Genomic DNA, 18,952 nt, shown 5'->3' with positions numbered 1-18,952 from the left:
AAATTTGTTCGACGGACACTTATTCTTTAGAATCTGCTCCTCAGAAACCAGACTGCTAGCTTGAGCTGGCTTACATCTGGATGGGTCCCTGCCTCAGTAGATCATCCCGTAGTGGTAACATCCAACGGGGTTCCGTTACCAGGTTCAGGCGAGTCGAGAACCATATCTTCTTGGGCCCATAGGGAGCCACCAGTATTAGATTTGTGGAATCTTCCTGAAATTGTTTGAGGATGGTATTAACTGGAAGAGGGGAAAAGCATAACACAAACGGAAGTCCCATGGATGAACCAGAGCATCCAAACCATTTGCCTGATCCCCTCTGTTCAGAGAAAAGTAAGACGGGAGCTTTGTGTTTGAGTGGGTCACAAACAGGTTAACCTGAGGAGTGCCTCACCTGTTAACCACCACCTGGAAAATTCAGAGTTTAGGCTCCACTCGATTCTGAAACAGTCTTCCTAGTCAGGAAGTCAGCCATCCAATTTAAGCTGCCCTTTAGGTTTATTGCTGACAGGAACCCCAGATTTCTCTCTAGCCAGATTAAGATCTTCCGAGCCAAGGACAGGAGAATCCTGCTTCTGGTGCCTCCCTGCTTTGCTACATAGGCGATTATCGTGGCATTGACGCACAGGATCTGAACATGTTGGCCCCCAATTTCTTTCTAAAACCAAAAGGAGACCCATCCAAATTGCTTTCAGTTCCCTTCAAATTGGATGATCTTTTTGCGTCTGTCCAGATTCCCTGGGCAAAACGATCTTCCAGACATGCCCCCCTCCCCCAGGAACTCATATCTGTCCGTGGCATTTTTGAAGCAGGGAATACCCAAAGTAGGCCCTCGCTTTGGTTCCTCCACCAACATAACTTTCTCCTCACTTACGCAGGTATCATGAACCATTTCTCTAAGGGCTTGCTGCAAATCCGTTAAGTGGAGGCGGGCCCATTGAACGACTGTTATGGAGAATGTTAGGAGACCCCGTGTCGACAGTACTGGTGAGCTTGCCTAGATCTGTTTTATTCAAAACCAAAACACTGCACTATCAGGAAAAACAAAGCAGCTAACACACTAAAAATTGATATTTTAGTTCAAATACCATATAAGAAAAAGTGTTGCGCTAAAATAGAAAAACAAATATGTGCAAAATATCACAAGTGTGACCTATGTGTTTTGCCCAATATAGATTCTGACAGTTATTAACAACAACAAAACGTGATTTGTACAATTGTAATATAAACATATATATGAAGAGAAAGTCCTTTCGTGGAAGGCCAGATGCAATCCCCCTTAGTGCAGATAGAGAAATCAAAATGGCCAACTTCCCTCGTTATTAGGTAATTAAGCAATCTATTGTGTGTGTAATCGGAAGAGAAACTTTGTATAGGGGGCGTTGCTAAGTATTATTCAACTAGCATTGATCAAGATCATTTATAAATAAACAAATCTACATAATGAGGTGGAGCTCACATCTGATCTCCAGAACGAGGCTTGAAACACACGCCAGGCGGCCATCTTTGGGCCTAAACCGGAAGTGACTTGTAGTGACACCGGGAAGGGGGAATTCCAATTATGGGCCCTATTTTGCTATATAAGCAAGTTCTGCAGCAGTGGAGGCACACCCCAGACGACGTCTAAGGAGACGAAACGCATTGGGAGGACTCCACTGCTGCCATCCTTTATTAGACTTGTGCTCAACGGAAAATTTTGTTTCGTTGTCATTCGTAAAATACATCATTTCTTTCTGTTATATTCGTTATGTTACGATAATAAGTTTTTCGGATAATTCGTTATTATTCGTAGAGTGTCGAATTCATTCGTTCGTATTCGTTGAAATTCGCTATTTATGTATGTATAGACATTCGTGATAATGATTCGTAGTTTGGAAAGTCACTTGTTTATTAAAACTTTTAACACACACAATGACAATGTCTCTTCTCCTCGGCTCAAATACAATACAACACCCTTCTAACTCAGTTCTCAGGAATGCACTTTGCCAGTAATCCAACCTCCGGCACAAAATTAATTAGCTGATTGGACTATAAGATTTACTTTGAGCTGACCTTTTGTTTCATTAGATCTTTAAAGAATTACCGAATCATGTCGAATTAATTCGTTATATTTCTTTCGTATTCGTTGTTATTCGTTATTTTTTTATCCAAATGTCCAAAAGATGCAAAATTTGTCCGAATTTCGATTCGTTACGAAACAAATTGCACAAGCTTATCCTTTATGTGAGAAGCACTTAACTATATAAATGTAAGTTTGATAACTTTTTAATAAATTAATTTGTTTTACGGAATTACATTATTTGGCCCCATTCTTTTGTCCTGCAGGTTTCTTTTTGGGGAGCGTGACCTGCGATTACTGGCTTCGTGTTTAACTTGGCTTGAGAGGTGATTTTCAGCGTTGAGTTTCAATGTTTTCCGGCCGGAGTTGTATGACCTCAAAGCGCAATTGAACTTTGGAGCATATGCTCGCTTGGGTCAATAGGAGTCGGTAAGCCTACATCTGTTTTGGGTGGCGGTGTCAGCACCAGGGTGTTTATACTCAATATTCCTATGGATTGAAGGACATTTTGATTTCTCTATCTGCACTAAGGGGGATTGCATCTGGCTTTCCACGAAAGGACTTTCTTCATATGTTTATATTACAATTGTACAAATTACGTTTGGTTGTTGTTAACTGTCAGAATCTATATTGGGCAAAACACATAGGTCACACTTGTAATATTTTGCACACATTTGTTTTTCTATTTTAGCGCAACACTTTTTCTTATATGGATCTGTTTTATTAACCCCAGGATATTTTCCTTTTTCTCTTCCGGCAAGAAGATCTTTTGTTGGAGAGAGTCAATGCTGTACCCCAAAAATCTTATCACTTGGGAAGGGACTACGTTTGATTTCTCCTCGTTCAGGATCTAACCTAGGTTTTGCAAATGGCATTTTGTTCTGTTTAGATTTGCCAGCAGCTGATTTTTTTTTTTTGAGCTGGCGAATAGAAGCAGATCGTCCAGGTATGGAACCATCATAATTCCCTGGATTGTCAGAGGCACCAAGGCTTCCGCCATGACTTTGGTGAAGATCCTGAGAACAGACCAAAAGGCAGGTCTCTGAACTGCATATGGGATATCCTGTCCTCTGAGCTGATTGCCAGACGCCTCTGGGATGCTACTGCTATTGGGATGTGCAGGCAAGCTTCCCCGAGATCAATGGAAGCCATAAAACACCCCCCACCCCAAGCGGTTTCCTTACAGAGTAGATCGCATTCATGCAAAACTTTTTGGAGCAAATGGACCGATTAAAAATCTAAGGTTCAAAATTAAGCAAAATTTTCCAGTTTTTCCTTATTGGGAAAATGTGAGACTAGAACCCTAGACCTTCCTCCTCTAGAGGCACTGGAATAATTACTCCGTTGCCTTAGGTCCTCTTAGCCCCTGTACACACGGTCGGAGATTTCCACAACCAAATCCGTCGGATCTTGTCCGAAACTGTTGCATACACACATTCGGACAAAGTTGGCGAAAAATCTGATCTTTCAGAACGTGATGACGTAATTTTGTTACGATGGGACTACATTCAGGCTAGTAGCCAATAGCTTTGATGTAGGAATTTGACCTGAGCATGCGTGGCACTTGGTCCGATCAAAATTCTCTACACATGATCGGAGTATGTCCGATCGGCCCAGGTGGTCGGGAAATATTTCCAACATGTTGGAAAATTGGGGCCGACGGATATTCCTACGGAATCAGTCCGATGCATACCACACACAGTCGGATTATCAGACGACGCGGTCCGATAGGACACATTCTGACGGATTCTCCGATCGTGTGTACAAGGGCTAAAAGGGATATCAGTGCTAGGGCCCAGTCACTGCTTTCAACAGAACTGGGATGTCTCCAATAGATCCTCTCGGGAAGTACTTCTATGTGCTGCCTCAACTGTTCTAGCCAATGTTCCACGTTTCTGGCTACCACTGTTGAGGCCATGGCCGTCATAAGATTTGTTATAGACTAGTCCCATGCTTTTTTTTTTTTTTTTTTTTTTTAAACGGGAATCGTGACGTTTATCTATGGCATCCTTCAAGATACCCATGTCCTCGAATGCCAAGTCAGTATTGTGAGAAACCTGGGAAAAGGCTGCATTTAAATTTTGGCCTTTTGTTCCACAAACGCGATTCGTCTTCCTCAAAAGGAAACCTACGCTTAAGGGATTTTCAGAAAAACTATACATATTTCACTCAATAAAATGCAAATCAATTTATAAAAAACTTTTTTGAAATGTTTTTTTCTGGATTTGTTATTCTGTCTCCTATTGTTAAAATAGACCTACCATTAAAATTATAGACTGATAATTTGGGCCAGTGGGCAAATGTACAAAATCAGCAGGGGATCAAATAGTGTTTCTATGTGTATACAGTGAGGGGAAAAAAGTATGTGTATGTTCGAATTGCAATTTCAAAACATGTGATATATTTACACATTTGTCTGCATCTTACATCTTGTAACAGCGACCACCCAATGCCCAATCCATCTGTAACAAGCTAACATCTGTACATGACCTCTTCATCTCTCATGGCTTTAACATACTCGCCATAACTGAAACCTGGCTTCAAAATTTGGACTCAGCTTCTCCTGCTGCCCTCTCCCATGGTGGTCTCCATTGGACTCACTCCCCTAGACCCAATGGACTGAAAGGAGGTGGAGTTGGATTCCTTCTATCCCCACAATACACCATCCAAGTCCTTCCCATACCTCCCTCTCGTTCCCTTTCTTCTTTCGAGATGCACTGTATTCGTCTGTTTTCTCCTATTTCTCTGAGAATTGCAGCAATTTATCAGCCTCCTGGACCGGTGTCTCGCTTTGATGACTTTGCTGCCTGGCTACCCTACTTTCTCTCCTCTGAAATACCCACCATCATTCTTGGTGACTTTAACATTCCTGTCAATGTTAACAACCCAACTACAGCTAAACTTCTCAACTTAACCTCATCTTTTGACCTAACCCAATGGACACATACTTCAACTCACTCCAATGGTAATACCCTTGACCTTGTATTCTCCCATCTCTGCAACCCTAGCAACCTCACAAACACCCCCTTTCCTCTCTCTGATCACAACCTCATTAGTTTCACTGTATCCTTGCCTCCAACCACCCATCCTTCCATCACTTGTAGGAACCTTCGCAACCTTAAGCCTTCTCTTCTCTATTCTGCTACTGACCACCTATATGAAAAGCTCTCCCCTGTCCTGACCTTGCCATCTCTGTCTACAACAGTTCACTCTCATTACTAGATGCACTTGCTCCTCTAACCACACGCAGAATCAGGCCCCGACCGTTACAACCCTGGCAAACTGACAACACTAGAAATCTCAAGAGACATTGCCGTGCTCTTGAACGACTGTGGCGTAAAACCAAAATGCCTCCAAGACTTCACCATATATAAATCTGCCCTTCTAAAATACAATTCCTGCCTCCATGCTGCCAAACAAGCCTACTTTGTATCTCTTATTAATACTTTGTCATCCAGTCCCTGTCGGCTCTTCTCAACTTTTAACTCTGCTTCGTCCCCCACCCCCTCTACCCACTAACTCACTCACTGCCCAAGAGATTGCCAATCACTTCAAAAGACAAGATTGATGCAATTCGTGAGGACACCTCCGCTGTGCGTACATCTTCCCCACCCAACATACCTGGCCTAATAGCACATTCACTTTCCTCTTTTGAATTGGCTACTACTGAAGAGGTTGCAAAACTTCTCAGATGCTCACCTAACCAATTGTCCCTTGGACCCTGTTCCCTCACAACTATTAAGGTCCCTCTCTAATTCTATCTTATGCTCCCTCACTCACATCTTCAATCTCTCCCTCTAAAGTGGCACCTTCCCTCCTCCCCTCTAAAACATGCGCAGATCACCCCCATACTTAAAAAAAAACCCTCACTGGACCGCACCAACCTGAACAACTTAAGACCTATCTCATTTCTCCCATTCTCCTCTAAACTTCTAGAATGCTTAGTCTACAACCGTCTTAGCTCCTCCCTCAGTGAAAATAACCTTCTTGACCCATTACAGTCTGGCTTTCGTTCGCAGCACTCCACGGAAACTGCCTTACTAAAACTCACCAATGATCTACTAACTGCTAAAACCAACAGCCAGTACTCCATACTCCTACTACTTGACCTCTCTGCTGCCTTTGATACTGTTGACCACGCGCTCCTCCTCAATAAACTACATTCCCTTGGCCTCCGAGATTCTGCTCTTTCCTGGTTCTCTATCTATCACAGCGCTCCCTCAGTGTCACGTACAACTCTGTATCCTCCTCTCCATTGCCTCTTTCTGTGGGGGTCTCCCAAGGCTCTGTTCTTTGACTCCTCTTCTCTATTTACACCTCCTCCCTTGGTCACTTGATAACCGCCCATGGCTTCCAATACCACTTATACGCCGATGACACCCAAATCTGTCTACTCCTCACCCCTTCAGTCTTCTCTCGCATTACTAACCTACTAACTGACATATCAGCATGGATGTCACACCACTTCCTTAAACTAAACCTCTCTAAAACTGAGCTATTAATATTCCCCCCTGCACATGCCCCCCTCCATGACTTTTCCATCAAAAACAACAATACAACCATCTGGCCCTCCCCTCACACCAGGGTACTAGGTGTAACCCTAGACTCTGACTTGTCATTTCAGCCCCAAGTCCAATCGTTGTCAAAAGTTTGTAGATTTCACTTCCGCAAGATCTCTAAAATTCGCCCCTTTTTAACAAATTAAACCACCAAGCTCCTCATTCACTCCCTTGTTATATCTCGCCTTGACTATTGCAACTCACTTCTCATTGGCCTGCCTCTCCATAGGCCAGGTATATGCAATTAGCGGACCTCCAGCTGTTGCAAAACTACAAGTCCCATCATGCCTCTACCTCTGGGTGTCATGCTTGTGGCTGTCAGAGTCTTGCTATGCCTCATGGAAATTGTAGTTCTGCAACAGCTGGAGGTCCGCTAATTGCATATCCCTGCCATAGGCTCTCTCCTCTTCAGTCCATCATGAATGCTGCTGCCAGACTTATCCACCTTACCAACAGCTCAGTGTCTGCCAACCCTCTCCTCCAATCCCTACACTGGCTCCCAATCACCCAGCGAATACTAACCACAACATACAAAGCCATTCACAACTCTCCCCCAGCTACATCACCAATCTTGTCTCCAAATATCACCCAAATCGTCCCCTCCGTTCTTCTCAAGACCTCCTACTCTCAAGCTCTCTCGTCTCCTCCTCCCATGCTCATCTCCAGGATTTCTCCAGAGCCTCTCCAATCCTCTGGAACTCGCTACCTCCACTGGTCCGGCTATCCCCTACTCTTGCTACCTTCAGGCGATCCCTGAAAACTCATCTATTCATGGAAGCCTATCACGTCTCAAACTAATCTCCTACCACTTCCATCAGCTCATTGCCAACAGTTATAACCTTTTGTACCACCTGCCCCACCCTATTAGATTGTAAGCTCTTCTGAGCAGGGCCCCTCGTAATCCTCTATTTTTTTTTGTATTGTAACTGTATGGTCTCCTTTTTATATTGTAAAGTGCTGTGTACATTGCTGGCGCTATATAAATCCTGAATAATAATAAAAAACGGTCCAGAGGAAGTTGGAAACTTTTGTGAAACGCATAGACTTTTCAGAATGGAGTAACTATGGACATTTTACCTGATTGATGTTATGCTATGGGCAACACAGCGATTCGTGCATTGGAGAAATAAAACAATTTTAATAGTAGTTGCCTCATGGTGTGCTAATAAAGTCTGCTTGGTTTTGACAAATAGGATTCCCATTGTACTTTGTGTGTATAGATATTGGATGTGGCACAGCAGAGGTGCACCTATATCACTTGTGACTCTATACTCACGTGGGCTGCAGAGATAAGAAAAAGGAGCCAATGAAGAGCTTAGAAGGGAGCTGAAATATGAGCATGCTCCATAAAAGGACCCCAGGCGGTCTACAAGATCTCAAACAGCAGTGGGGACACAGAAAATAGGAGGGACAGCTGCCTTGGCAGTGTGTTTTGGGTCATTGTCATGCTGGAATACCCATCCATGACCCATTTTCAAAGCCCTAGCTGAAGGAAGGAGGTTCTCACCCAAGATTTGATGGTACATGGCCCTGTCCATTGTCCATTTGATGCTGTGATGTTGTCCTGTCCCCTTATCAGAAAGACACCTCCAAAGCATAATATTTCCACCTCCATGTCCATGCCAGTATGGTTTACTCAGCGACATCTAATAGGAAGTCCTGTCTCCTGGGCAGCCATTGGATGACTGTTCTATCATTGGAGGTGGGACTTTGTATGTAATCTGTCAGCGATCACCCCGCCTCCTCCGAGGCTGCAGTTGGGCATCGATCCGGCTGCATTCATCATGGCAATGGTGAGGCTGCATTGATGGGCACTGACCCTTATTTTGCTTCACAGTTCTTTAGTTAAGATGTATGTTTTTTTTTTTTGCTGAAATTTCCCTCTTAAAGCGAATGTACCCGTTATACGGAATAACCAAATAAGCCTGAGCTCATCCTTAGTCCTGAGCAGCGCTCGGGGATTCGTTAGGGGCCACAAAAGTGTATATATTTATTCTCCAAATAACATGCCTGGGCTCATTTCTTCACCACACAGACACAAAGGGAAGATAATTCTTGTTGGGCAATGTATTTGTGCTTGGGCGAACACAATTAGACCGAATTTTAATAGTTCAAAGTATGACATGGAAAATGGGCGGCCCTCGTGCACGTTCACTTAATAAAATCTGACCCTCTGAAAAAAGTTTAGACACCCCTGCTCTACACAAACCAAAGGCTTTGTGAGTATGCACATTGTTACATGGCATGTAATTTTTTTTTATAGTCGGGGGTTTAAACTTCAATGACATTTTTGTTTAACATACTGTCACCAGTACAGCATCACCAAATGCCTAGTGTGGCAGTGATCACACTATATATATATATATATATATATATATATATATATATATATATATATATATATACACATATACACACACACACACACACATATATACACACACACACACACACACACACTAGAGCAGTACAGTGTCACCTTAGTGACACTAATGCTCTGTGGAGGTGATCAAGTTTTTATACACTATGATTGTTTATACAGTGATCATCACTAGGCATTGATTTTTCCTACCTGAATGGTATCCATTCATGTGCCATTGTATACAATGTGTAAAACACAGTTCAGACCCACTGTGGTTGCCCCTGTACTATCTGACCACTGTGATTATTCACAGAGATCACAATAGTACACAATAGTTTGAAATGAAAGTCCACCCTAGTTCCTACGTTTGTGTGTGAAGTTGAGTCACTTAGCCTTATTTCCATATCATATGCATGAAAACATAAGAACTTGGAGGAAAATGGCAGCAGGTGCTCTGGACCGAAAAGTTTAAATATTTGGCTGTGGCAAAAAGGCAGTTTGTTCGCGATGGGCTGAAGAGTGGTACAACAATGAGAAATAATGAAAAGGGCAAGGAGTCCTGGAAGTGATGGTTTAGCTTCCATAGACAGAAGGATCTGAGGCAGCCTACATCCAGAGATTATCTGTGGTTGGTTCTCTAACATGTTTTGAACACCCTGCCTGCAGAGTTCCTTCAAAAAACTGTGAATTGATGCCGTTCTGAAAGCAAAGTGTGGTCACACCAAAATATTGATTTGATTTGGATTTCTCTTTTCTTATAAAGAATAAACTATTAACACTTCTATTTCTTAAAGAAAAATAATTCAGTTTACATGGGTATAAATAATATTTTGATTATGCTGTTAAAAAGACCACGCTTCCAAAACGGGTGTGATTTACACATACAGGTATAGAAGTTAAGGAAAATGAAGACACTGATAACATGAATAAAACAAATTTTTAATGTACAGCAGAAATTGGACAGCTTTTTATATTAACAAAAGATTTTCTATCATACATTATATTTACAATTGCATACTGAGGAGGTAAAGTGTCTAAGTGGTTCTTTTACAGTTCTTTCCAATACAATGAAAACCTGGATGGTAAGTACCAAATTCAGCTCTTCTAGAGCCAACACCACACAGCCAGTGTGGCAACAACTTTTTGTATCCGACTTCAATACATTATGTCCTTCCCAAGCTCTAAAAGGATCGCTTCAGAAGCCAATTCAGACTAACACTTAACTGCATTTTATGATCGACAAAGACTAACCTATCCCTGAAAAGGAACATGCTTGTGAAAAATTCTTGAATCATTCAACATCATTTTAATTTAAAAAAAAAGTAATGCCAAAATGTAACCACATCACAGTGCAAAAATACATTTTATTTTTCCAAATCCAGGCTTTCAGCAATCTGTTATCAGTAAAGAAAACCTGTCATGAGAGCTACCATTGCCTGTTGACATGGTAAATCTGAAAATACTGGTTTCCGTGTGTGGCATGCATTTCTTTTGGCTTAATCAGCATACTTGTTCCAAGTCAGTGACTCAGGACGAACTCAATTCAAAGAAAGCACGTGAACAAAAGAAACTAGCATTTCAAAGCAAGCCAGCAGTGCAAGACCTTGGATCTCTCCCGTGTATGTCAGCCGGTCCGACAGAAGACAGCCATTTGGCCAGCCTCTGTCAGACGAACAGGCTGGAAAACCAGCGGCCAACTGAAGAGCGCTGACCGGAGTGTTCTGACGGGGACATTGTGTGTCAGAACACAATGGCTCAGTGGGGAAGATCACTGTACTGACGTCGGATAGTCTGAATTATTCATGTATACCAGGCTTTAGCCTGTAGGTATGATGCAATATTAGGTTGGATGTTTTTAAACTTAGGTTTCTGGAGTAAGTGTTTAAGCAGGTAAGCCCTTCACTATTAAACGGTTTCTCTCTGAAAGATGAGTAGAAAAAAAAATATTTAGTTCAGAGGTAATACAATAACTTCATCTACATTGGCAATAAAGAGCCCTTTCACACCGAGTCATTGGCGGTATAGCGGCGCTATTTTTAGCGTACTTTCAGCAGCAATATTTGGACGCTAGCGGGGCAGTTTTAACCACCGCTAGCGGCCAAAAAAAAGGGTTAAATGTGCCGCTGTAGCGGCAGTTTGCCGGTGCTGCCCCATTGTTTTCAATGGGCAGCTGCGCTTTAGGAGCAGCGCATACATTGCTCCTACGGCACTGCAAAGATGTGGCTTGCAGGACTTTACCGTCCTGCAAGCGCACCGCTCCAGAGTGAAAGCTTTCAGGCTTTCACATTGGAGTGAGAGGAGAAGCTCTTTACAGGAGCTATTTTTAGCGCTGTAGCACCTATAAAGCGCCTCAGTGTGAAAGGGGTCTAAATCTTTTTGCTTCTGAGAGATGTGACTACCTGAGGCCTATTATCTCATATTGCACTAAATGTTTTGCAAATGAGGATACTGCCAATGTGTAGATAAACCTCTCAACAGCAGAGAGATCTCAGATCCACTACAGCCCTTGCTTTATTTGGAAATACAGGGCCATTTCTAAACAAACACTAGAAATTGATTATATTGATGAGACTAATTCAAACAAAGCATGGTTATCCATGATCCAGTTCACAAAATAGCTCCATGTACTTTGAACATGGATATAATTCATCTTCAGCATGTTCCCTTTCATAGCGCAGGTATGGAATCCTATTATTTGGGGTTTAGTGTTTTTCCATAAAGTGCATCTAAAGCCAAAGTTTTTTATTTCTCGGATAGACTGTAGAAGTATTAAAACTTCTGTCAGATATTACTGCCATCGGAGGCTCCATTGAAGAGACGACTTCACTTCCTGTCTGGTAAAACCATTGTCCCTAGAACAGGAAGTGATGGGAAATGGCAACACAGACAAAAGTAAAAACACTAAGTAGGAGACTGCAAAAACCACTGGCAGCTATTTATTGTGGTCCGTTTCTCTGGTACAGATTTTCCCTTACCTCTGTTTAAACATACCCAGAGGAGAAAGTCAGGGAAATCTCACTGATGGAGCCCTGGATAACAGTAAAACCATACTGGGGTTCCAACCATTCCCCATTATATGCAAAAAAAATTTGGTATAAATACACTTTAAACGTGTTTTAAAACCATCCAGTAAAAGCCCCACACTCTCTATCATTCATGTAGCAGCACGCTTTACAGTTAGTCTACATAGTCTATTATAAATCATTTTCACGCAGCAGCAATCATTATATGCTTTATACAAATTCTGTATTTCAGGCCTCACCATACACGAAAGATTCCATATGTTGATACGGATTGTGTCACCAATGATAAAATTCAGTGAATACCCAACTGCATAAAAAGGGGACATTTTTATGCAACAAAACCCCATTTATTACAGCACAGCTGAGCAGTCAATAAGAATCACTGAAATTTGCTGTCCCTGTTGATTATGTACCTATCTTCTGTAAAACATTTTTCGGACATCCTGAGAAATGATTAGAATTCATGCTACAGTTAACTTAAAAAAAAAAAAAAAAAGTGATCCTACTATCACTAAAGTATGTGCTTATGGCCTAAAAACTACCAATCAGCAGAAAGCTGTAAAATAGTCACCCTATATACATAACAAAATAGTAAAGTTAAAAAAAAAAAAGGGGCCGATATTCCAAGACACACTTTAGCAAATCCCCCCCCAAAAAAAAGTCCACAGCAGGCTGAGATGATTACTCTTTCATGTGAGGAAAAAAAAAAAACATACCTCCAAATAATTAATTTAGTGGTTATAAAATAATGCATTTAGTGACCATACAACTGAGATGACTAAAGTGAGTGAACAAGGCACATATTCATTGGACAAAAAGTAAAAAGAAACATAAATACCTGGAATATTGCCCAGGAGAAGAAGTGCCTTTTAAATTCTGCTACTTAAAAGTGAAGTATTTAAGAGAAAAAAATGCCAGCAATAAGAAAGGATGGTTCTTTTGCACAAGACAATCTAGGCCCCCTATAGGCACTAAATGAAGGGGACCAAGCAATGGAAGAAATTTGACAATTACAGTCTTACCTCCCAAGGGGCCTTTAAAAAGGCCACTAAAACCTAATCACAAAGACAGTAGAATCAAGTGGGCTTCAAAAGGCAAGAAAATGATCCAGACGATGGTATGGCATTTTCCTATTGCCCAAGAAAAAATATATTAGATAGGGGATAGAGCTATATTTTAGATAGGAGGGTTGGCACCAAGTTGGCCTAAATAAGGGCAAACAAAGCAGACTGGGTGGTAACTAAGCCTTTTGCTCAAGGATGAATTCCTCAAAGAAACCAGTCAGTAAAGAACATTCATTCACTTATTTCGGTCTATACCGCACATCATGGTTGGTGGCAAGTCCTGACATATACACTTTAATGCCAAGACTTTAATGCCAAGCTCCTGGCACAATTTTCTAGTCATTTAATGCATTAATATTAATGTGCAAGTATGTTTCAATAGGATCTACTTTGGTTCGCTTTTATCATAAAAGCAAGATGCTCCTGCACTACACAATCAAAAGTCACATAAACATGTATGAAACCATGTGCACAGGAAAACTAGTGTTGACCATGCCAGCCAGAGATCTGCTTTAAAAAGGAGAAATCCAGCCTGAGCTTGTTTGGCTGGGCTTCTCCTATGGGTCACAGGAGTGCAATTCATTTTTTTGCACTCCTGTGACCCATTTTCAGCAGAGAGCGGTCTGAAATCCGCTCTCTGCTGACGTCGCACAGATTAGTCCAGGCACGTGTTATCCCGAATCTGGAAGTCTGGATCTGCAGGTACCTGCACTGATGGCCGTCTCAGCCACTCAGCGAGCAACTGAGACGCCCACTCCCCGACCCTCTACAGCTCAGCGCTCCAGTGAGCGTGGAGGAGCAGAGCAGGAGAAGTGCTGATTGACAGTCAGCAGCTCAACGTTCGGGGAGACGGGCCATCGGCAGTGTTCGTGGCTCGGTTCTCAGTGCAGAGGCGGCAGGGGACAGATGCAGAATCCACCCAAGTATAAAACAGCAATAACCCTGATTCCCATACTTCTCCTTTAACATTTAAATACTACCACGAAAATGGCAATTGGTATCTAAGAAGTTGTTATGAGCATCACCAGGATTTTCCTATGTTCAGTCCTTCACAAATGCCTCCAGTGGCGCATTATATAGCTTTGCATTAATCTCCTGTTTCATACAGAGGAGCACAAATATTAAATCCAAACCAATATTTTTTTCAATCAACATGTACAGCAACCAATCGTGTTCGCTTACATTCCTCTGGAAATTCAAAACTGCCTGATCAGCATGTTACAGCACATGCGTGCATACTGAAAAGCTATTAAACTGCAATAAATTTGCAGACCGGCAATGCGTTACTGCTGTTATGTCAGAAAAATAAAAGAAAGGCAGTGCCCTTTCATCAAAATGGATTCCACAGCAGACCTCAATGTGTGATGCCGGCCTATCTTACCTTTATGAAAAGCGTCACTCAATATCACCTAATTGAATTGAGGAAGATGATATGTTGCATATATGTGTAAATGCATTCTCTAGAAATTGCACAACAGACAAAGAATAATGACGTATGCTTAAGATAAATACAACAGCCCGACCGACAAAGACCACGCACTGCACCTCCAAAACACTAAAAGGTAAACGCATGCCTCGTTAATGCACAAGCCAGCTTCACATTAGTATGTTAGTGAGCTGTGAGGCTTAGAAGCACCTCGGACAAGATAACTAGGAGTTTATTAACAGATCTGCACAGAAAGCCAAAAAAAAAAAAAAAAAAAAAAGTAATAAAAAAAATATATATATATATATATTTATAGAACTTTGGACACATCACTAAAACCCCTGAAGGATACACACAGAGAAATGGTGTACACCTGAAGAAACAGACAATGACATAGCATTATAAAAAATGTGACATGTATCTGTGAGGACCAATCCAGCGTCTAGGAGAAAATTTCATGTACAAATACAAATAGTTCCAGTGTAAATATAGCTTGGCGCATTTGGTTTTTTTTGTGATCTCTGTACAAACAATAGACTGAGAGGTAATATTTAGACATATGCATGTGTGTATATATTTATATATAGAGATTCTGATTTTTTTGTCGTTTCTCTTTTTTACAAAGAATTAAAATACTTAATAAAAAAATGTTAAAATCCCTCCTCTGCCCATCAACCCTCCCCCCAAACATCTTAAAGTAATTAAAAGAGCAAAAAGAAAAACCAAAAAAAAAAAAAAAAGAAGACACTCCAGTTAAAAGTTATGGCTTTAGTGTTATTGTACTGTAGATGTTAAACTAAAAAAAATAAAAAAATAAAAATAAAATAAAAACTCCCATTCCATTAAGATCCTGTGTTAAAATGCAATGTGTCACACACAGCAACCCTGCTTCCAACCTGCCGCAGCTGGAGCCTGGCTTGGGTGACCGAGAACAGGCTTATTTTTTTTCGCTGATCAAAAAGACAAAAGCTCTGCTTCTTTTCAGTTCCTTCCCAAAGAGTCCGGAAAAGGATCTCCATCTCGCTCCATGCCGGTCTATTTGATGAGCACAAACATTTAAAATCCCTGCTGTTGGCAAATGCTTGACACCTGAGATTAATTTACAAATGATGGATTTTTGCAGGTTGTCCTCGCTCACATCCGCTGGGACAGCACAAGCTGAGGGTCTTTTATTGAAAGATTTCTATTGCCAATATGTTTTCACCATCATTGTTTTCCTCTCCTCTGGTACGTGGATGGTTAGTGTTATGTTCAGACAAGCTCAGAGTTTGTATTTTGTTGCTTTGCAAAAAAAAAAAAAAAAAAAAAATAGAAAAATGTGACAAGTGGCCCTGTATGCAACCTTTACATGAAGTGTCCGGTGATCTACGTACAGACACCTCAAAAAGTCTTTTTGTTTACTTATACTTGCGCATGCAGACAAGCTCACATGTACACCTACAAAAACACAGGTCAAAAATAGCTACACACACCCTTGCACATGCACAGACGCGGGTCTACGTGGATAGTGTATTGTTTTCTTCCAAGCTCCAATATCATTCTGTACAAAGCCTGAATTGTAAGAACACAGTCCATTGCAAGGGGAGTCTCCTTGTTTGTGAAAGGGGTAAATCTAAGAGAAACCTCAGCTTACTTACTGGGACCTGAACCAGTAAGAAGAGCAGGGTCTAGTATGTTAGGCAATACTCTGAACCATGTGGACCAAGTTAGATGAAGTGGATTTTACCCTTCACAGATGGAAACGGGGGTGCCACCATGATTATTTCAGTTGGAGGAAAATAAAAAAATCAGGCAATGCGGCAGTCACCTGAATCGGATTCCTTATCTTCATGCTGTTAAGAAAAGGAAAAAAAAATAAAAATTGAAAAAAAAAAAAGGTTGTTTCAGACCCAAACCTAGAATTAATTGAAGTGTGCTGTTCTCTTCCATTTTGGCCAAAAGGCCCCATTGTTCAACTGGCAGTTGTTTGGGAAGAAACGTTGAGGTAGGCCTCATACTTATGTACTACATCATGGCAGCTTGTATGAATTTTTCCACATTTTCTAGGGGGCATTGTGAGAGGCTTCAGATCTTCACATCTTCTTGTATACTGAGCTGCGACAGTGTTTTCTTAATGCGCAGAGCTGTCAAGCGAGCTGCTCCGTTGGCGTACCAACACTCTCTCATCATCTTCCCCATCACCCGAAGAGCCTGTTTAATAAATGAAAGCACAAAACTTTAGTCAAGAATGAAGAATGGACACATCTAAAGACCTTATTTAAAAAAGAGTTCTCATTTGTAAGTGTAGTAACTTATCGCAATTAATCTGTGCTATTTTGAATTTAACAGAGTCAATTCTGATTGGTTGCTATAGGTTGCTGCCTATACACTGTAGGGAAAGAGCTCTTGAGATATAGTTCTGGAATGTACCTAAATCATTAAGAACTGATCTCCCAGACATTGTTCCTGCAAGAATTTTTACAAGCCTAGTGGGAAAAAAAAAGCAATAAACGCAGTTTTAGGTTTCAAAACAAGGTAAAAGGAAAAATGTCCCCAATATATACTTTAGGAATGCAAACTATTGAAAAGATTGCCAATATCTATTAAAACTTAAAGCGGGAGTCCACCGGGACTCCGCGTTTTTTTATTTTTTTTAAAAGCCAGCAGCTACAAATACTGCAGCTGCTGACTTTTAAATAGTGACACTTACCTGTCCAGCGCGCCCGCGATGTCGGCACCCGAAGCCGATCGCTCGCTCGTCTGGCGGGTCCTGCCGCCGCCATCTTGGGTATGGGAATCAGGAAATGGAGCCTTTCGGCTTCATTTCCCGGTTCCCTACTGCGCATGCGCGAGCCGCGCGGCACAATCCGGACGGTCCCCGCTGCCTCTGGGAGCTGTGTGTTTCCCAGCAGGCAGCGGGGCACTTGCTGAAGGGGGCGGGCGCTTGCGGAAAGGGGCATAACGTACGCCCCTTTCCACAGAGATTATCCAGGTAACTGCACCCCCCTCCCCCCTGAAAGGTGCCGATTGTGGCGCCGGAGGGGGGGGGGATTCCGATGAGCGGAGGTCCATTTTAGGGTGGACCTCCGCTTTAAAGAAAGAAAAAAGGAAGAACTGAATTTACAATATAAGAAAATCCCTTGCATAGTGGATTGGTGGACTGTGCTGAGAAAAATTGGATTCTTGACTTAACATAAAATCCGTTTCTCTGAGTTCATTGACAGACACAGCGCTTCATTATTCAGAACCATAGGGTTATATAGCCCCCTACAGGAGTAGGACACATACTAGGCGTAAAAGACTTTGTTATGCCTATGGGTAGTCCTAGGTGATATACACCCCCCCCCCTCTACTATAGGGCTTCAGTTTAGTAAGAAGCAGTGTCAGAAGCAATCAAACTCCTTAGAGGGGTGGGTGCTGTGTGTCAATGAACTCAGAGAAACGGATTTTACAGCAAGTCAAAAAAAAAAATTCTCAATCGTTCATTGACAGACACAGCGCTCCATTATTCAGAACCATGGGGACGTCCCAAAGCAGTGCCAAATATGAGGGGTGGGACAACGAAAAATCCCAAGGCTAACACAAGAGCCAACCAGGTAACAGGAGTTCAACCTGAAAAATACCCCTTCAAGCGGGAATAGACCCTCTAAGCAGCAGTCTGCAACAACCTTGCGGCCAAAAGAAGCATCCTCAGACAGCCACGTTGTATAATTTTGTGAGAGTGTACACCGACGACCAAGTGGCCGCCTTGCAAACTAGTGCAGCTGATGCCCGATGATGGAAGGCCAAAAGAAGCAGCAAGCAGCCAAGTAGAATGCACCATAACAGGGAAAGGAGGCACCCAACCTCTGATGGATCAGACTGACGAGGACTCTGGTCTATTCTGTCTAGAGAGGTCGCAGAAGCAGCAGACAGCCCCCTTTTTTTGGCCCGTCCGTGATCACAAACAGTGAGTCTGATCTGCTAAATGGTCCAGAGACTGCCAAATACACCTGAATCGCCCGAAACACATCCAGGGCATGTAAGGTAAATGCCTTAGGACATTTGACCTGGGACACAGGGAGGGCAACACAATGTCCTTAGCCAAAATGAATCAGAGGAGAGAACCATGAACAAGGGCAAAGAGAGCCACTTCATCATTGTGGATCAAAGGGTAAGTAGTATGACATTGTAATGCCTACAGTTTCAACACTGAATAGAGGCGATGGCAACCAAAAAAAGCCACCTTCTGGGACAGAGCAAGCAGAGGAATCTCCCGAATATTTCCAACGGGAGGCTCCTGTAGAACCGAATACAGCAAGAGTAGGTCCCTTAACGGTAGAAGCGATCGGACTAGTGGAGGCAGATGTCGAACCCCTTGATTAAGAGTATGCACCAGGGAGTGCAAGACCAGGGGACACTGAAGAAACCAGCCAAGGCAGACACCTGGCCCTTGATGGTACTCAAGGCCAAGTTCTGCTTAATTTTCTGGAAGGAGGCA

At 42.2% G+C, this 18,952-nt stretch overlaps 1 protein-coding gene across 1 annotated transcript in view; it reads right to left on the bottom strand.

Annotated features, from left to right (window-relative positions):
- Nucleotides 1-9,898: 9,898 nt before the first annotated feature.
- ACVR1B (activin A receptor type 1B) overlaps nucleotides 9,899-18,952 on the bottom strand; it is a 92,510-nt gene continuing 83,456 nt past the window's right edge. Inside the window, exon 9 of the mRNA XM_077483278.1 lies at nucleotides 9,899-16,683. Within this exon, the coding sequence (XP_077339404.1) occupies nucleotides 16,558-16,683 (126 nt within the window). The 3' untranslated portion in view covers nucleotides 9,899-16,557. The remainder of the gene's footprint in view (nucleotides 16,684-18,952) is intronic.

The sequence above is a fragment of the Lithobates pipiens genome, unplaced genomic scaffold (assembly GCF_037356315.1).
Source record: "Lithobates pipiens isolate NorthernLeopardFrog02 unplaced genomic scaffold, aLitPip1_a1.2 Scaffold_16, whole genome shotgun sequence".
NCBI lineage: Eukaryota > Metazoa > Chordata > Amphibia > Anura > Ranidae > Lithobates > Lithobates pipiens.
This window is presented reverse-complemented; position numbering and strand designations above follow the sequence as displayed.